A 20847-nucleotide genomic window follows, 5' to 3' on the forward strand; every position below is an offset into this window, starting at 1 on the left:
AGGACGAACACATCTCTTCTGGAGACGAAGAGCAGAGGATGAAGAAATCTTTTCCTGAAGGCACCTCCACCAAAAGATTTTCCTGCAGGAATCATGTCACATATCAGGTGTAAACATTCACCGCAAAGGAGAATAAAATTAGCATAACTAATCTAGACTAATTAGGATTTATTCTCTGAGCTAGGGATACAGACCCTTTCCTGAGGGATGGCTTTCTCAAGGTAACAGGAGCTCCATTAACAAATATGGCCGGTAGGCAGTCAACCATTTACAACTTATACCAGTGGTTCTGAAATTTCTCAAATTAACCCTTGAACATAAGCGGGAAGTTCTTGAGGCTTGTGGTTCTTTATTTTCAAAAAATTATTTGTCTTGGCTGTCCATGTGTTGGATTAAGGCAGAACGGAATACTTCCACTGCAAAATCAACTTCTGGTTTCGTGATGCACATCGAGGGTGCGATGCGGAATGTCTGAGGAGATAAAGGAAAACAGAGCAACGGATCATCATAGAATCAACTACGACTTCAAGGAAATGCATTAGATTAAGAATCGAACACCTTGTTTTCATGACATTCCTTATGTGTCCCTCAAGGGTTCGTCTCCTCCCTCCCCAGTGCTGTATCCAGGCCATTCATCCTCTAGTCTCAAAAATTCTGGTACCATCCGCTCGGCCCCTTTTCCTTTTTGTCACCTGCTGACCTCCTGGTCCTTCCACCACCTCCACTGAGGTCTTAGGCCTCTACCCTCCGTTTCTGCCATCACCGAGGTTGCCTTCTGTGGCCCTGTGTGCAGCCCAACAAACTAGCGTCTCAGTTTCTTGATCGCCACGACGCCAGGAACCTTCATCTGCATCCACTCACACCCCAGGCCAGCACCACGGGCCTCCTCTTCACTAGGGATTCTTCAATTTCTGATTCCCAGTGCATCTGCCCTTCTCATGAAAACTTCAGTCTCCTCCTCCCTCCATGAGCTTCAGGTCCGTCACCCCACTCAGATCTCGTCCTCCTGTTCCTACCCAGCTTGGAGCACAGGCTTGAGGACATGAACCCCTCTCTCACCTGCCCCCTCACTCTGCTTGCCTTCCTACCCTTCCGCTGCTGCACACACACAGCAAAGTCCCAGGTCCCATCAAAGCTCTAATAGAACTGTTTTGCTCCAACATAGAGAGCTGAGAAGTGGGAAAGAAAATCACACCGCTGGTGGACAGACACCACAAGGAATGCAGGGTCCTACTTCTGCTGGTGTCCTAAATGTTCAGGTCCTCTCGCCTTTGCCATTCTAATTTCCATTCCTCTCACTTTCCTCACTCAGTTCCTACACCCCTCACTCTGTTTCATAGACAGTCTTGTCTCATGCTCCTCAGACACTGTCAAGCAAGACCTTTCTATAAACTTGCTTGCTCCCACGTGCATTCTTATATCCTAGGCTGAAGGTTCAAGGAACAAACCATCTACGATTCGACTCCAAATTTTCCACCTGTGCCTTTGGCCCTTGCTTCTCCCATCACCTTCCCTCCAGGAAACATCCCTGCATTCTCTTGCATCTTCACCTTCTCCTTAACTTCCCCTCAGCCTATAAACAAGCAGGCTTTGGGCTTCCCTGGTGGTGCAGTGGTTGAGAGTCTGCCTGCCAATGCAGGGGACACGGGTTCGTGCCCCAGTCCAGGAAGATCCCATATGCCGCGGAGCGGCTGGGCCCGTGAGCTATGGCCGCTGAGCCTGTGCATCCGGAGCCTGTGCTCCGCAACGGGAGAGGCCACAACAGTGAGAGGCCCGCGTACCGCAAAAACAACAACAACAACAACAAAAAAACCCAAGCAGGCTTACAGCTCTCATAATCTAAATCCAAACCACACATAAAACCACAGATAAAAATGTGTTGACCCTCCTGGTCTCTTCCAGCTACCATACAAATACTATCCTTCCTTTCATCAAACTTATAAAAATAAAAGGACTGGTTGATGCTATTGGCCATTATTTTCCACTCTGCCTTCCCTCTATTCACATCTCAACTCATTGCAGCCTGGTTTGTGTCCCATCAACCTTCTGACCCCACCCTGGGGAATCCGACGGGCATGTTCCAGCCCTCATCCTTTCTGGCCTTCTCTTCTGCATGTGGAACTTCTGTTGCTCCCCCTTCCAGAACCTCCCCACTCTGGCTCCCATGACTCCACACCCTCCTAGCTCTCCTCACAGCTCTCCACCCATTTTGTGTCTCCATCTGGGTGCCTCTTATTCCACCTGCCCTTTAAAAGTTGACGTGACCCAGGTGTCTATCCTCATCCCTCTGCATTTCGCATCTAGACTCCCTTCCCAGGAGATTTCCTCCTCGCCCCACTTCTATGCTGATGACCCCCAAATCGTGATCCTCACCTCGATTCTTTCCTCTGAGCTACAGACTTGTCTATAGATAGAAGGAGAGCAAGTTCAAAGCAGCACTCATCCCTTTATACCCAAGTCCTGGGCATTTCACTGCCACATTGCTCTCTGGATGTCTCCTCTATCCCTACGGCTGCTGGTCAAGTTCAGACAGCATCATTAGCCTCCACCTGGACTCCCGGCCTCCAGTCTCGTCCCCTCGGGTTTACTCTCCTCCGAGGACAGATTCAGAAATCAGACTGCCTGAATTTGGATCCTGGTTCTGCCACTTACTAACTGTGTGACTTGGGCAGTTTACCTAGCCTCTCTGTGCCTCTTTTTCTTCATCTGTAAAATAAGGGTAAGAGTACGTATTCCATAGGCATGTTGAGAGCATTAAATGAGTCAACATATGAAAAGCATTTAGAACAGTGGATACTATCCCTTCGTGTGGTTATCGGCAAGCTCACTAGATTGTATTGTCATTTTCTGTTTAAGTCTTTCTCCTCTGCCAGTCCCATGGAGGGAGGGGCAGATCTTATTTCTCACTGTAGCTCTAGTATCCAGCCAAGCAATGGCTGCCTAGGACTCAAGTGTGTGCCGGACGACTAAGGACTAACTAAGCAAGTAAACAATGAATCGTTTTCTGTCTTGAGAAGTAGCCCGTCTTAGGACTTTGAATCATTAACTTACTCTGTCTGATTCATATAGAAAAATATCTGGGACCAGGACTAGAAAAAACTCAGCATTTCCCAGCAAAAGCGCTCATTCTGGTTTTGTTTGCTCTGGTTTGGTTTGGGCTGGAAGAGCTTTCAGTCTGTTTGTTCACAGGCTGAGGGGAAGTTGAAAAAAACTGCAGAAACAAGAGAACACAGACCTGTTTCCCTAAGTGGAGGGTCAAGAGCACGGAGAGACATCTCATTCTCTAACCTTTAGGAAAGGAGGTGGGAAAAGGCTTGGGGGACAGATGAGCTTCTATAGAGATCTTGCCTAATAGCTTCCATTTTCTCTGTGAAGCACCAGGCGAGGGTGTTCGCTGAAATCAAGTGAGAGGCAGCAGTGAAGCAGGGAAACTAGGAAGAATGATGCATGTTTAAAACGGGAGAGAAGGATGCCGAAGGCCAAGAACAAAGTAGGGGATGAGTAGGAGTGACCCTACATCTTAAATCTCCGCCCCGGAGCGAATCCCTGGAGAGGGTCCTGCTGGTGTGAGGGATGGAGGAGCAGATCACTTTACAGTAGCAGCCCATGCCCGCGGCAGGGCCACACCAGGGTCCCGACCGTGGGGCTTGTACTTGGCTTTCCCAGGAAGGGGGCGGGGAGAGCTTGTTCTCTGCCTTTGCCAGCCTGAGAGTGAAGGGCACTGGGAGTGGCTGATTTTGAGTTCTGCATTAGGGACCTGGCCAGGCTGCCAGCACCATGACGTTGCTTCTGGCCACAGCGGCCACTAAGGCTTAGCAGGGTTGCGGGTCACAGAGTCAGAGCCCAGGGCTGAGTTAAAAAAGACTAGGACTGAGCTTTCAGAGGTTAGAACTAATTCACACGTGAGACAAACTGGGTACGTGTGACTGTCACGACACTATTATGACCTGTCTGTAAGTCCTCTGCTTTGTCTGTGCAGCTTTTTTGCCTCCTTAGACTGTCCTCTGTGTATATTCCCTGCCGAGCCGCGGTAACCAAACCATTTCACACAGCGCCCTCTAGTGGCCCGAGGGCTTCACTGTCCCTTTCTTTTGAAAACGTGTGAGCACTAAGCCTAGAGGAAGCGGAACTGGGTCCGCTAGCATAAGGGTGAAGAAAAGGGGCCAGCACTGGGACCTCAGGGAGATGCCTACCTAAAGTGATAGGTAAAGGCCAGCCTTCTTGTTACCTGAGAAAAAGTGCCACCCCTGCCAATCAGAAGCCCCATGCGTTTGCAGTCCTGGTGGATTTGATTTACTTCTTCACGGGGAAGAGGCTGGCGGCTCGTCTGCAAATACATTTAAAAAATATTTGGCATTTGAATGATTCAAGACATTATTTCTAAGAGGAATAAAAAGCAACTCAAGCAATCAATGCTCTTCTCTCCCTCTCAACCTCTCTCCCCCAGTAATTGAATAAAGCTATTCATTGCTGAATTGGATTTCTTTCTGTGGGGGGTGTTATTGAAAATATTTGCTTTTATCCCAGTTCATCTCAAATTCCCAAAGACAAGATGAAGCTGAATATAGACCGTCAGTGAATCTTGGCTCTGCAGTTGGTTACCCTGGGAGCTTGGTTCTTTTTTTGTTTGTTTGCTTGTTTGTTTTGCTGTACGCGGGCCTCTCACTGTTGTGGCCTCTCCCGTTGCGGAGCACAGGCTCCGGACGCGCAGGCTCAGTGGCCATGGCTCACGGGCCCAGCCGCTCCGCGGCATGTGGGATCTTCCCGGACCGGGGCACGAACCCGTGTCCCCTGCATCGGCAGGCGGACTCTCAACCACTGTGCCACCAGGGAAGCCCGGGAGCTTGGTTCTTTAATAGCCGTATTTGGAGTTTGCTTTATTTATGTGGAAATTGTCCTCAGCTCTTCACTTTGTTTTGTCCATGTAAAAAATTCATTTCAAAGTCCAGGAAATGGCTGTGAAGTTGCACAAGGGCATAAACGGTCCAAGCTTTCTCTGGGCCATAGTATGGCCTGGGCAACTGGGGTGGGTCTGTTTGTCCTCATCTTCCCTGCTTGTGGAATTTGCTCTTTCTCACCCAAGACTTAATCCTCCAGGGTCAGGAAAGGTAAGCTCTCTGGAGCCTAGAGGATGTTTCAGGTCACTTGGCATCTGAAGGTTGTCCCTTCCTGTGGGCCCAGGTATTCCAGTACCCTTTTTTTTTTTTTTTTTTTTGCGATACGCGGGCCTCTCACTGTTGTGGCCTCTCCCGTTGCGGAGCACAGGCTCCGGACGCGCAGGCTCAGCGGCCATGGCTCATGGGCCCAGCCGCTCCGCGGCACGCGGGACCCTCCCGGACCGGGGCACAAACTGGTGTCCCCTGCATAGGCAGGCGGACTCTCAACCACTGCGCCACCAGGGAAGCCCACCAGTACCCTTTTGATGACACTGGGCTGGGGACTTCTGAGTCTGTGAGCACAAATGCTCCAACTTAGTCAAGTCCATTGTGAAGCTTTAAGATAAAGAAAATACTATTCAAACTTTCCCACTACTAGATAATGGAGGACCAGGATGGGGAAAAGACCAGCATTTCCTCATTGATCCTAAAATGTCATCCTGCTTGCCCCTAATGTTCTCATGAGGAAAGACTAAAACACGACAATATAATTTAAGGCTAAACTGTGAAAGCTGGAAAGAAGTCAAATATGGTTTGGGGGACGAGAGGTCAGAGGTCAGAAAGGGTTCCTCAGGGGCAGTTGGGTTGATGGGCCTTGGTGGCTATCAAGGGTCTGGAGAGGTGGACTTTGTTTGGCTTTAGCCTGGTCTGGGCCAGCACGCTCCCTGCTCCTTTGTGCATTTTATTACCCCCTGGGCTCAACTGCTATGACTAATTGAACATCTTGTAGGCATTCCAAAGAGAAAAGCACAGTCAGAAAAGCCAATGAGGCAAAGCCACAGGACAGCCTGCCCGGGCCCTGTGCTCGAGTCTAAGTCCCAATCACTCCATAATCGAATGGGCATGTTAGTAACTAACCTCTTCTCAGGGATGTAATGTAGCTTTGTGTTTATTTATTTATTTATTTTTGCCGTTTTTGAGGGATAAATCTTCATTTAAACAATTATAAAAGTAATGCAGGGTTATTGGGAAAAACTCCTGAAAGCGATATGCAAATGCACTAAGTAAAAATGAAACGTTTCCCCTTCTCCAATCCTACTCCTAGGGATACCGCCTGTTGGTAATTAGTGGGAACTAGACACTTTTTCTATGCATATACATACATTTAAATGCATATTTTAAAAAATGTCATACTTTATAATGTTCTGCAATTTGCTTTGAACAATTTACAATGTATCCCGAACATCTTTCCATGTCAGTGTATTTGGACCTAGTCTTCTTTTTTTAAAAATTTTATTTAGTTATTTTATTTCTTTTTGGCTGTGTTGGGTCTTAGTTGCAGCACTCAGGATCTTTCGTTAAGTCTCCCGGGCTCTTCCTTGTGGTGCACGACTTCTCTCTAGTTGTGGCTTGGGGGTTTTCTCTCTGTAGTTGTGGCGCGTAGGCTCCAGAGTGCATGTGCTCTGTAGTTTGTGGCACGCAGGCTCTGTAGTTGAGACGTGTGAGCTCGGTAGTTGTGGTGCACGGGCTTAGCTGCCCTGCAGCATGTGGGATCTTAGTTCCTTGACCAGGGATCAAACCTGTGTCCTCTGCATTGTAAAGTGGATTCTTTACCATTGGATCACCAGGGAAGTCCCTGGACCTAGTCTTCTTAAAGATTACCTAGTATTTTGTTGTTTGTTGGTAGAGTAATTTGTTTAATCTCTTATTTTTGGACATTTATGTTATTTTCAATTTTTGTTTATGATCATAAGGAATGCTGCAAACATCCCCACTTATTTATATCTTTACACACTTCTGTGAATATTTCTTTAGGACACATCACTCTAAGTGGAATGGCTAGGTCAAAATGTATACATGTAATATTTTGATAGATACAGACAAATTTCTGTCCAAAGGGCTGTATCCAATTCACATCCTTACTAACTGCTCATGGGAGTTTTGATTCTGGGTTATACTGTATAGCATTAAAGCCAAGTTCTGAGATGTTTTAATTACATGAATGTGGTCTGAAGTGTTGCAGGGGCCGGAGATCAATCAACAAACATGGATAAAGCACTCACCGTCTGTGTATTTCCTGGCCTCAAAAGTGTACAGTTTATTTAGGAAAAGAAGGTATTTATACGTGAAAACCGAGTCAACAAATACATGATTTGAAAGAGCCTTTCAAAGGAGCTCTTTAGACAGTGAGTGTGAGAGAGATTTTAATTTTTTCCGTAATACAGTTTGCACATCTTTCCATGTCACATGTATTTCTGTGCCATGTAGTATGGACGTACCATCCTTTAGCTTGCTCTGTATCAATGGGATTCTGATGTTTTACCATGACAACTCAAGTTCTGAAGAGCATCTCTGTTCACACGTCTTGGAGTGCACAGAAGTTGGCTTCGGATTAGTGGGAAAGGGACGAACACCTCCTCTTTCACTGGGCTTTCTTTGGTGGAGTCTGGGCTTTGAGGCATCTAGGCATCCTCGAGGGACCTCTTGTGGGGGGGAACTGGAATGGACTCTTCTGAGCCTTAAAACAGCCCTTGATGGAGCCCCAAGCTGAAGTTATGTTACGGCCTGCGAGCCAGAGGGCCTAGTCTCATGTTACTCTTATTTTCCTGCTGTCTTCCCTTAGCTTTCAAATCTGGTTCAAACGTTCCTGCTTTTCACTGGCTCTGCTGTGTGGTACTAATGGGAGAGTGTTATATCCATGGTCTATTCTGAATATTGAGAGAACTGAACACAGTCTTTCTAGACTAGGGTGGTGTGATGAGAGCCAACAGCAAGAAGTCACCCACGGATAAGAATTAGGGTGAAGGGGCTGGTCTGACTATTGATTCCTGTGCCAAGATTCCCCTGCTGTCACTCCCCCCAGAGGATCTAGATTTTGAGTTTATGGAGGATTGGGACAATTTCCTACTGACATGGACCCTAGGGGCAGCAGTAACAACAGAGGGAAAGATTTGAGAAACACGGCAAAGAAAGAATCAATAAAAATTGACGTTAGAACTAAGGAGAGGGAAGGGGTCACAGATTATCTTGTGGTTTTGAGGCTAGGGAATTGGGAGAACAGTGGAGGGTGAAAAACAGACACAGTGACCTTGCGAAGAATCACTGGCTTAAGGGCAATGCTAAGTTCAATTGTCATATCGAGTTTGAGGTCACCTTGCAGTAGGTCATCAGAAAGTCACATTCCACCCTTGTTACTTGGGAGATTGAAGTCCATTCACAAACAAACAAACAAACAAATACAAAACCCTATAAATCTTTTTTTTTTTTTTTTTTTTTGCGGTACGCGGGCCTCTCACTGTTGTGGCCTCTCCCGTTGCGGAGCACAGGCTCCGGACGCGCAGGCTCAGCGGCCATGGCTCACGGGCCCAGCCGCTCCGCGGCATGTGGGATCTTCCCGGACCGGGGCACGAACCCGTGTCCTGCATCGGCAGGCGGACTCTCAACCACTGCGCCACCAGGGAAGCCCAAAACCCTATAAATCTTTAACATCCTCGCCCCAAACCAACACCACAACCTTCTCCTGGCCCTTCCCCCTTATTTCCGCTAGCTCTCTGTCCCCCTGCCCCTCCCCCAATAATTTCCTCCCTTCCTTATATTTCTAATTCAAAATATTCATTACCATTGCTCTTTGCCTAGTCTGGCAAGAATAACATCAACTCCCTTTTGCAAATGCTCTTCTGCACTCTAGGACTCTCGATGACCAGCTAGCCTGTCCTTCATACACAACACTCCCGACTCATCTCTAATGAGCTTTGCTCAGTCTTGCTGTCCTTGTGTGCTCTCTTCCTGAGAATGAATGAGCTTGTAGCTGAGGCTTCCTACTTTAACTCTTGCCGCCGCCCCACGAGAAGCTGCAGAGAGAACAGCAGATCACAACCTACCTTATCCTTCACCATCTCTATTCCTATCATGAGGCCTTTGCCTCGGACGTCTCCAACGATTTCAAATTCATCCCTCAGCTTAGCAAACTTCAGTAACATATAGGTGCCAACTTCCTGGCTGTTTTCTTGTAGATTTTCTTCTTTAATTACCTGTTGAGAGAAAGCCCCAAATGACCTTGCATTAAAAAAGTTTTAAAATGGACTGAGAAACATGGAGAAATAAATGTATGTGAACCTCTTTACAAAAACTTGACCAGACAAATGGGACCCAAAGTCTAGTATGGCCATAACTTGTCCTACAAAAAGATCTGCTGTAGGGAGAAAAAAAATTCTTGGTAGAGGGGATGCTTCCCCCCTACCCTCCTCATCTTCAGGGTGGGTAAAAATTTAGGAAAAAATAAAAGAGACGTCTCAGTGTTGAGCTCTTTGTGGGCCCAGAGTCAGGGCACCTGAGATATATATTCAATAAAAGGATTTTCACTTACTTCCACCAGCAGAGACCTGTGATTCCTGACCAAACACAAGCAGTATACTACACTTATAACCAGCTGATAATAACTGCATGACTCCAGGTAGAACCTGATGTTTTTAAGACCTACTTGTTCACCTAAATCCTCTCTATCTGCTAAATTGGTTGAGGCAACACATGACTTAAAAAATGTAAGCTGGCAATGTCTACAGAATGAAATAAATGACACATCCTACTTACACTTTCTCATTTGAGATTTAATCATATTTGAAGATACTTTTTAATTTGCAAGGGCAGCTTTTACTTACTTACTTTTATTGAAAAATGTTTTAAATTTAATTTTTTTGAATAAGTGAATCACGTGCCTCGTTCAAACATCAGAAAGTACAGAAGCGTAGAGTAGAATGAGCCTCACTGATCCCTGTTCCCCAGCCACCAAGTTTCCTTCTCCACAAAAAACCATTGTTATTAATTTCTTGGACATTCCTCCAGAAATACGTTACACTTTTAAGCAAATGCTATTATGCGTATAAGCAAGGACATCTAAAAAATCTTTTCAACAGATGAGACCCCAGGCAAAATCAATGGCCTGGAGCTGAACCACAGCTGAATCACCTTGTTGGAATTGCATAGAACTCACTTGCTCTTTCCTCTTTTAATTTATGCCAGTACAACAAAAATAAGGAAGCATATACAAGACAGGACCAAAATTAAACTGAAATCAAGGATAGCCATTGGTAAATATCCATAAAATACCACTCAAATGACAAAGAAATTTCAGTGCTACCAGCTAGCTAGGGAAATTCTTATATTTCCCATGTGTGTGAGGTTTACATATTATTTCATATCCAATACTTGAAGCACTCACAGTAGATCTTAAAAAGGGAGAGGGGGCAGAATAATAACTGGAAATCTAACTTAAATTCATGGACTAGGAATTAACTCTTCACTTTAATCATGAAATGTGATAGAGTTCTGATAATGTGTGTGTAGTTTTGAGGTAGTCGTTTGGTGAAATGAGTGATGTTGATGCGGTTGCTGGAAAGTACCTCAAGCACCGATGATCCAATGGCGCAGGCCATGGGGTTCCCTCCGAAGGTATTGAAGTGAAGCAGGCATTTAGCCAAAGACTTGGCAATCTCTGGAGAGGGTGGAGAATAAAAGTGGATAAAGGGTGACACATTCCTATCTATAATCTCCCATCATGCATTTGGATTATATTTACCTTCATGTTGTATATGTACGTGTAATATATTTCATGGCGTCCAATTCATTCTTCACTCACCAGATAGTGGATGTTATGGTTGGAATTGTGTCTCTTCCCTCCCCCACCCCAATTCATATGTTGAAGCCCTAACCCGCAATGTGACTGTAATTGAAGGTAGGGCCTTTAAGGAGGTAATTAAAGTCATAAGGGTGGGGCCCTAATCCAATAGGATTGGTATTCTCCTAAGAAGAAGAGACATCAGAGCCCTTTCTAGCTGTGGAAAAGGACATGTGAGGACACAGCAAGAAGGTGTTCATCTGCAAGAGAGATCTCACCCAAAACCAACTCTGCTCATACCTTGATCTTGGATTTCAGCCTCTAGACCTGTGAGAGAATAAGCCCAAGCTGACCAATACGGTGGATAAGGAAAAATTGCTTATTTATTCAATGAGAAGTTTAATAATAAAAATCTTTAATGTGTTGTATGAATTGAAAAGTACTTTAAAACTTGATTTATGGGAACTTACATGGAACCTTCATTAGCTAAGCCTTTTTTCTATATTCCACTCTTGGGACTAAGAAGGAAATATTTTTAAAAAAAATCTCATATCAAGGATTTCATAATATAATTTCAAGATTGTTTCAGCGTTAGTATATATTCAGTTCATTATACTTCACATTCTACATCCACATTTTAGTAACTTTTTTCATTCAATAAAAACACTGAGGGATTCCCTGGTGGCACAGTGGTTGAGAGTCCGCCTGCTGATGCAGGGGACATGGGTTTGTGCCCCGGTCCAGGAAGATCCCACATGCTGCGGAGCGGCTGAGCCCGTGAGCCATGGCCACAGAGCCTGCGCGTCCGGATCCTGTGCTCCGCAACGGGAGAGGCCCCAACAGTGAGAGGCCTGCGTACCACAAAAAAAAAAACAACACTGAGCTCTTACAAGGCACTTAATTATACTTTGGAGCCTCTCAAGTATGCTTACTATTGGTTGGAAAAACAAATGAAATAATTTTAAGATTTTCAACACTAAATGGTTCATAAAATTCTTTTCTGTAAAACCTCACTAAAATGGGAAATACAGCTAATTCTAATGTTCATTTTATAGAATGTTATAGCAAAGTGAGATTGTATTGTCTTTAGCTGTTTTGCTGATGATCAACAGAGAAAACTATCACCTGGACCTTGAGTCTATAGCTTATTGGTGTGGCAAGACTAGGTCAGGGTGTCCTTCAAGAATATGATTCCCTTGGAAACTTCAGCACTGGCTTCAGGTTGTTTAGCAATGATCTCTTGTGTTGGTTTTGTTTTTGTGGCACGTTTGCCTAGACGTTGTCAGTAGAGTAGAACCCTGTATTTCATTGTGGGTCTGGGAGAATTAGTCTTCTCTACAGCAAAAGCAAAAAGGGCTGGTTTTCTTCCATCTCTTCCACCATCTGGCAGACAGTTTCCCTTTTTCATTGCTTGGGAATCCCATCACTGTCTCTAGCCCACACAAGTTCCCATACACATGTTTTCTGCCATTGCTGATGCAGGAGACCCAGAAGCAGACACAAACTGCCTGTAGTTCCTACCTGGAGTTGTCACAACTGCTGCCATGGGAAAACCATTCCCAATCCCTTTAGCCATGGTGACAATATCCGGCAGGACACCGTGCGTTTGGAAGCCCCAGAAGTGAGAACCCAACCTTCCAAATCCTGTCTGCACCTGTGAAAACAAGTCCCAAATCATTGGAAAACTTTCAAAGAAATGTTGGTTTTTTTCTTGACTCTCTGGTCTCTTCTCTTTCCTCCTCTTCCATCTCCTCCTTCCTAACATCATCATCATCATCAGTCATCGTCATCACCATCCTCATACTATTATGGAGAAAGCACTTATTCTGCACCTGACCTTTTATTTTTTTAACATCTTTATTGGGGTATAATTGCTTTACAATGGTGTGTTAGTTTCTGCTTTATAACAAAGTGAATCAGTTATACATATACATATGTTCCCATATCTCTTCCCTCTTGCGTCTCCCTCCCTCCCACCCTCCCTATCCCACCCCTCCAGGCTGCACCTGACTTTTTAGGCACCAAAAGCCGGTTACTAGCATTGTGTGGTTCTAGACATGGTTTTTAACTCCTCTGAATCCATGTTAACACTGTTGAGTGGAAACAATAGCAATACATCACAGGGCTGCTGTGAGGGTCATATACATAATGCATGTGAAAAAGGTGATTGTGATTAGCAATCCTTGATAAGGATCTCCTATGTGTAAGGCTGCGTCTGCCCCAGGCTGGATGAAGCAGGAGTTACAGTAAGCAAATTGGTGCTGGGGTGTCCACCACCCAGCCCAGACAGGCTGGTTGTCCTCTTCCCTGTGATTTCTTTTTCCTCCTGGGAATTAGTCATGAGGAGGACCCAGCTGAGTCAGTTAAGTCAGGATGGAGCTAAGTTGAACTTAGTTGTTTTGTGCATGCTGTTTCCTATTTCTAGAAAGCCCTCTCCCCGCTTCTTCATCTCACTAACTCCTCTTCTCTTTCAAGACACAGTTTCATCATTATTTGGCATAGGAAGATTCTCCTGAGCTGCACTAGGGCCCCCACTCAAGGCACCTAAGCTGCCGTCAGAACCTCTCACCTTGGACTACTATCACCAGCATACATGTATCTTATTTTTCTCTTTATCCACAATACCTAGCAGAGTGCCTGATAAAAGTAGACACTTAGTGTTTGTAGAATGGATAAAAAAGTGGCGGAAGTGCCTAAGTGAATAAAGCCACACAAACATTTCTATGCAAATTTTCGCCAGAGCCTTTTTGGTGAAGGTTCCTTGATCTCCTTCTGGTTCTCAGCCTCCTGGGCTGTCTGTCTATCTCTCTGTCTACACATACACACATTGCATGTCTGGGGTAGAGGTGTGGGCACTTGAAGCTGATTCTGAAATGCACTTGAAAGAGCAAGGGTCCTTCTCAGGCTTCCTGATTATTTTCTTGCTCTCTCCAGGGTGCTGCTGCAAAGGCAGATGTTGGGGGTTACAATTAGACGAGAGTGAACAACGTAGAAGAGCTTAGACGTGGGAGTCAGACAGACGTGGGCTCGAATCCTGGGTCTCCGACTTCCTAGTTACGGGCCTCTGGACAAGCTGATGAATTTGCCCAAATGAGATAACATAGGAAGAGTTCATGGCAAATCCATCCATTTTGCCTTTCTGCCAATCTTAATTTTTCACTTCATCTATCAAAGTACCATCAATGAATGGTGAAAGATCAGACTGCTTGGACAACACGTGAAATTATGTAGGACCATAAACCGTGTTTAGCCACCTAAGAAGTATCAGTTCCACAGAATCTTTTAGTTGAACAGAGATGATTCATTCTTTTTTTTTTTTTTTTTTTTTTGGCTGTACGCGGGCCTCTCACTGTTGTGGCCTCTCCCGTTGCGGAGCACAGGCTCCGGATGCGCAGGCTCAGCGGCCATGGCTCACGGGCCCAGCCACTCCGCGGCATGTGGGATCTTCCCGGACCGGGACATGAACCCGTGTCCCCTGCATCAGCAGGCGGACTCTCAACCACTACGCTACCAGGGAAGCCCACATGTGTCTTTTTGAATTATGTTTTTCTCTGGGTATATGTCCAGTAGTGGGATTTCTGGATCATGTGGTAATTCTATTTTCAGTTTTTTAAGGAAGCTCCATACTCTTCTCCATAGTGGCTGTATCAATTTACATTCCCACCAACAGTGCAAGAGGGGTCCCTTTTCTCCACACCCTCTCCAGCATTTGTTGTTTGTAGATTTTCTGATGATGCCCATTCTAACTGGTGTGAGGTGATACCTCACTGTAGTTTTGATTTGCATTTCTCTAATAATTAGTGATGTTGAGCAGCTTTTCATGTGCTTCTTGGCCATCTGTATGTCTTCTTTGGTGAAATGTCTGTTTAGGTCTTCTGCCCATTTTTGGATTGGGTTGTTTGTTTTTTTTGATATTGAGCTGCATGAGCTGTCTATATATTTTGGAGATTAATCCTTTGCCCATTGATTCGTTTGCAAATATTTTCTCCCATTCTGAGGGTTGTCTTTTCACCTTGTTTATGGTTTCCTTTGCGGTGCAAAAGCTTTGAAGTTTCATTAGGCCCCGTTTGTTTACTTCTGTTTTTATTTCCATTACTCTAGGAGGTGAATCAAAAAAGATCTTGCTGTGATTTATGTCAAAGAGTGTTCTTCCTATGTTTTCCTCTAAGAGTTTTATAGTGTCCAGTCTTACATTTAGGTCTGTAATCCATTTTGAGTTTATTTTTGTGTATGGCGTTAGGGAGTGTTCTAATTTCATTCTTTTACATGTAGCTGTCCAGCTTTTCCAGCACCACTTATTGAAGAGACTGTCTTTTCTCCATTTTATATCCTTGCCTCCTTTGTCATAGATTAGTTGACCATAGGTGTGTGGGTTCATCTCTGGGCTTTCTATCTTGTTCCATTGATCTATGTTTCTGTTTTTGTGCCAGTACGTATTGTCTTGATTACTGTAGCTTTGTAGTATAGTCTGAAGTCAGGGAGTCTGATTCCTCCAGCTCTGTTTTTTTCCCTCAAGCCTGCTTTGGCTATTCAGGGTCTTTTGTGTCTCCATACAAATTTTAAGATTTTTTGTTCTACTTCCATAAAAAATGCCATTGGTAATTTCCTAGGGATTGCATTGAATCTGTAGATTGCTTTGGGTAGTATAGTGATTTTCACAATTGATTCTTCCAACCCAAGAACGTGGTATGTCTCTCCATCTGTTGGCATCATCTTTAATTTCTTTCATCAGTGTCTTATAGTTTTCTGTATACAGGTCTTTTTTCTCCCTAGGTAGGTTTATTCCTAGGTATTTTATTCTTTTTTTGCAATGGTAAATGGGAGTGTTTCCTTACTTTCTCTTTCAGAATTTTCATCATTAGTGTATAGGAATGCAAGAGATTTCTGTGCATTAATTTTGTATCCTGCTACTTTACCAAATGCATTGATTAGCTCTAGTAGTTTTCTGGTAGCATCTTTAGGATTCTCTATGTATAGTATTGTGTCATCTCCAAACAGTGACAGTTTTACTTCTTCTTTTCCAATTTGTATTCCTTTTATTTCTTTTTCTTTGCTGATTGCCATGGCTAGGACTTCCAAAATTATGTTGAATAATAGTGGTGAGAGTGGACAACCTTGTCTTGTTCCTGATCTTAGAGGAAATGGTTTCAGTTTTTCACCATTGAGAATGATGTTTGCTGTGGGTTTGTCATATATGGCCTTAATTATGTTGAGGTAGGTTCCCTCTGTGCCCACTTTCTGGAGAGTTTTTGTCATAAATGGGTGTTGAATGCTGTTGAAAGATTTTTCTGCATCTATTGAGGTGATCATATGGTTTTTCTTCTTCAATTTGTTAATATGGTGTATCACATTGATTGAGTTGTGTATATTGAAGAATCCTTGCATCCCTGGGATAAATCCCACTCGATCATGGTGTATGATTCTTTTAATGTGTTGTTGGATTCTGTTTGTTAGTATTTTGTTGAGGATTTTTGCATCTATATTCATCAGTGATATTGGTCTGTAATTTTCTTTTTTTGTAGTATCTCTGTCTGGTTTTGGTATCAGGGTGATGCTGGCCTCATAGAATGAGTTTGGGAGTGTTCCTTCCTCTGCAAATTTTTGGAAGAGTTTGAGAAGGATGGGTGTTAGCTCTTCTCTAAATGTTTGATAGAATTCACCTGTGAAGCCATCTGTCCTGGACTTTTGTTTGTTGGAAGATTTTTAATCACAGTTTCAATTTCATTACTTTTGATTGGTCTGCTCATATTTTCTATTTCTTCCTGGTTCAGTCTTGGAAGGTTATACCTTTCTAAGAATTTGTCCATTTCTTCCAGGTTGTCCATTTTATTGGCATAGGGTTGCTTATAGTAGTCTCTTAGGATGCTTTGTATTTCTGCCATGTCTGTTGTAACTTCTCCGTTTTCATTTCTAATTTTATTGATTTGAGTCCTCTCCCTCTTTTTCTTGATGAGTCTGGCTAATGGCTTATCAATTTTTTTTATCATCTCAAAGAACCAGCTTTTAGTTTTATTTATCTTTGCTATTGTTTTCTTTGTTTCTATTTCATTTATTTCTGCTCTGCTCTTTATGATTTCTTTCCTTTTGCTAACTATGGGTGTTGTTTGTTCTTCTTTCTCTAGTTCCTTTAGGTGTAAGGTTAGATTGTTTATTTGAGTTGTTTCTTATTTCTTGTGGTAGGCTTGTATAGCTATAAACTTCCTTTTTAGAACTGCTTTTGCTGCATCCCATAGGTTTTGGATTGTCGTGTTTTCATTGTCATTTGTCTCTAGGTATTTTTTGATTTCCTCTTTGATTTCTTCAGTGATCTCTTGGTTATTTAGTAACGTATTGTTTAGCCTCCATGTGTTTGTGTTTTTTACATTTTTTCCCCCTGTAATTCATTTCTAATCTCATAGGGCTGTGGTCAGAAAAGATGCTTGATATGATTTCAACATTCTTAAATTTACTGAGGCTTGATTTATGATTCAAGATGTGATCTATCCTGGAGAATGTTCCGTGCCCACTTGAGAAGAAAGTGTAATCTGCTGTTTTTGGATGTAATGTCCTATAAATATGAATTAAATCTATCTGGTCTATTGTGTCATTTAAAGCTTGTGTTTCCTTATTTATTTTCATTTTGGATGATCTGTCCATTGGTGTACATGAGATGTTAAAGTCCCCCACTATTATTGTGTTACTGTAAATTTCCTCTTTTATAGCTGTTAGCAGTTGCCTTATGTATTGAGGTGCTCCTTTGTTGGGTGCATATATATTTATAATTGTCATATATTTTTCATGGATTGATCCCTTGATCATTATGTAGTGTCCTTCCTTGTCTCTTGGAACATTGTTTATTTTAAAGTCTATTTTATCTGATATGAGTATTGCTATTCCAGCTTTCTTTTGATTTCCATTTGCATGGAATATCTTTTTCCATCCCCTCACTTTCAGTCTGTATGTGTCCCTAGGTCTGAAGTGGTCTCTTGTATACAGCGTATATATGGGTCTTGTCTTTGTATCCATTCAGCAAGCCTGTGTCTTTTGGTTGGAGCATTTAATCCATTCACGTTTAAGGTAATTATCGATATGTATGTTCCTATGATCATTTTCTTAATTGTTTTGGGTTTGTTTTTGTAGGTCCTTTTCTTCTCTTGTGTTTCCCACTTAGAGAAGTTCCTTTAGCATTTGTTGTAGAGCTGGTTTGGTGCTGCTGAATTCTCTTAGCTTTTGTTTGTCTCTAAAGCTTTTGATTTCTCCATTGAATCTGAATGAGATCCTTGTCAGGTAGAGTAATCTTGGTTGTAGGTTCTTCCCTTTCATCACTTTAAGTATATCATGCCACTCCCTTCTGGTTTGTAGAGTTTCTGCTGAGAAATCAGCTGTTAACCTTATGGGAATTCCCTTGTATGTTATTTGTCATTTTTCCCTTGCTGCTTTCAATAATTTTTCTTTGTCTTTAATTTTTGCCAATTTGATTACTATGTGTCTCGGTGTGTTTCTCCTTGGGTTCATCCTGTATGGGACTCACTGCGCTTCCTGGTCTTGGGTGGCTGTTTCCTTTCCCATGTTAGGGAAGTTTTCGACTGTAATCTCTTCAAATATTTTATCTGGTCCTTTCTCTCTCTCTTCTCCTTCTGGGACACCTATAATGCAAATGTTGTTGCATTTAATGTTGTCCCAGAGGTCTCTTAGGCTGTCATCATTTCTTTTCATTCTTTTTTCTTTATTCTGTTCTGCAGCAGTGAATTCCACCATTCTGTCTTCCAGGTCACTTATCCCTTCTTCTGCCTCAGTTATTCTGCTATTGATTCCTTCTAGCGTAGTTTTCATTTCAGTTATTGTATTGTTCATCTCTGTTTGTTTGTTCTTTAATTCTTCTAGGTCTTTTAAAGACATTTCTTGCATCTTCTCGATCTTTGCCTCCATTCTTTTTCCGAGGACCTGGATCATCTTCACTATCATTATTCTGAATTCTTTTTCTGGAAGGTTGCCTATCTCCACTTCATTTAATTGTTTTTCTGGGGTTTTATCTTGTTCCTTCATCTGGTGCATAGCTCTCTGCCTTTTCATCTTGTCTATCGTTCTATGAATGTGGTTTTTGTTCCACAGGCTGCAGGATTGTAGTTCTTCTTGCTTCTGCTGTCTGTCCTTTGGTGGATGAGTCTGTCTACTCTTCTGTCATTCTTGAGAGGCAGGTTTACCCAGTGGTTAGTGTGGTCTTGGCTTAGTGTGGTTTGAATTCTGGGTCTGTCCCTACTAACTGCATGATCTGAACAGGCAAATTAACCATCTTGGACTTCAATTCACTCATCTGTAAAATGGGCATAATTACAACTGGACACTCCTTACAGAACCGTGATGAATATTAACTTAGTTGTTACATACAAAGCATTATGAACAGCGCCTGACACTTAGTAAGTGCTCAGAAAGTTCTAGCTATTATCTTTACCTACTCATTAGGACAGTCCTTCTGAAGGTCACCCTGTGTTAGTTTCCAATTAGGTTGTTGAAAATGATAAAAACATATACCGTAGGAAATTCTGAAATCCATTAGTTTCTTTGAATTCAATCTACCTTCCCGCTAATTAATCCAATGGTGGCAGCTTCACTGTGACTGATTCCAAAGGTTAAAGCTTATTCTCTTCACCAGTGTAGTTAATTATAAACTGACTGAATAGACTTTTCTTCTTTTAATAGCAGATTAACTTTCTTCAGGACTTTGGTTCACGTCCCCTAAACTTGTATGGACAGGATGGGAAAGGGAGGATGGACACAGCAGGAGGAGCTGGCCCACGCTTCTCTGTGCAATGCCCGGGGGTCATCCAGTTCATCTGGGGATCACAGAGACCTGGCTGCATGGGAGGAAACTGCAAAAGAATTCTGCTGAGGGGGCAGCCCATTGTCCCCTATAGGGGATGTTTTAGTTGAAGAAAACTGTTTAGGCAAAGATGGCAGGACTGAAACAGGTATGAATCATTCAAGTTCTCCACCTGTTTTTTGTGGTCTAACCACTTGTTAGAATCAGGACCCAGAAATGATTCAGGAGCACTTTGGAGGCTGTGGCGACTACCCTCTGGTCTTTTGATCTCCATTGCTATTCTCAGGAGGTAGAAGACCAGATACACTCCAATAAGGGGTGTGATTATAATGTAAATTAATCCCTTTAGGAAAGACACAGGCTAGAGCTCACAGAGTCCATGGATTTTATTCCCTTAAAGTGTTCCCTTAGAGATACTGTATGATTATTCCAACAATGTTGACATAACTATTTTAGAATTTACTTTTTGGAACTACTTAAAAATTTTTTTAATTTTTTTGACCATGCAGCATGGCATGTGGGATTTTAGTTCCCAGACCAGGGATTGAACCCATGACCCTGCAGTGGAAGCGTGGAGTCCCAACTACTGGACCACCAGGGAAGTCCCTGGTACTACTCTTTGAATATCTATGATGGTGGCCCTCTTCTAACTTAGAGGTGGGACCTTTTCTTTTTAAGTATGATTTCCAAACAAATTTTGTTATTAAGGTAAGATGAATGCTTCCAGACTGGTTAATACTATTTTGACAAAAATTAAGATGAAAACTTGGTTATGAGATTAAACTAAGGTTAAGCTGCTCCTGACATGCACTCCCCAAAAGGAATTTTAAAAGTATGTTGAGGAATGGCAGCATCACCTATGCCTGTTAACAATTTATTTGATAGACTTCAATTTGGATGTTTAAGTTCTGTTGTACTTGATTAAACAGACAAACTAATCCAATAACGAACTAACCAGTCAACTAGCCAAAGCTTCATTAACTTATACCCAAGTCTTGGAATCCCCAGAGTGGTTGCTTTCTGCCTGGACAACAGAGGAGGGTTTAAAGAAGTTTCTCCTTGTGCTTTTCCTGTCCCGGCTGCACTGAATCGCACCTATTCCATGACCACTCACTTCATCTGTGATGCACACGCCTCCCCGCTCACGAACCAGCTCGAAGGCTTCCTTTAGAAACCCCTTTGGGTACTGGACAACGCCATTCACCCCCTGCAAAAGACCAAACCAAGAAGACTTAGAGTAACAGCACAGCCCTTGAAAGTACTAAAAGAGAATTGAAGACGGCTTATGATCAATATTAGCGTTAGTGATACTAGCAATTTTTAAAACAGTCTCTAGA

At 43.1% G+C, this 20847-nt stretch overlaps 1 protein-coding gene across 2 annotated transcripts in view; it reads right to left on the reverse strand.

The window, feature by feature from the left end:
- Positions 1-363: 363 nt before the first annotated feature.
- AGXT2 (alanine--glyoxylate aminotransferase 2) overlaps positions 364-20847 on the reverse strand; it is a 44386-nt gene continuing 23902 nt past the window's right edge. For both annotated transcript variants that reach the window (XM_060146017.1, XM_060146016.1), the window contains exons 9-14: positions 20625-20717; positions 12232-12364; positions 10496-10587; positions 8978-9127; positions 4229-4327; positions 364-471 (exon numbers count right to left, since the gene is read on the reverse strand). In XM_060146017.1, the coding sequence (XP_060002000.1) occupies positions 364-471; positions 4229-4327; positions 8978-9127; positions 10496-10587; positions 12232-12364; positions 20625-20717 (675 nt within the window). The remainder of the gene's footprint in view (positions 472-4228; positions 4328-8977; positions 9128-10495; positions 10588-12231; positions 12365-20624; positions 20718-20847) is intronic.

This window comes from Lagenorhynchus albirostris, chromosome 3, assembly GCF_949774975.1.
Source record: "Lagenorhynchus albirostris chromosome 3, mLagAlb1.1, whole genome shotgun sequence".
Classification (NCBI taxonomy): domain Eukaryota; kingdom Metazoa; phylum Chordata; class Mammalia; order Artiodactyla; family Delphinidae; genus Lagenorhynchus; species Lagenorhynchus albirostris.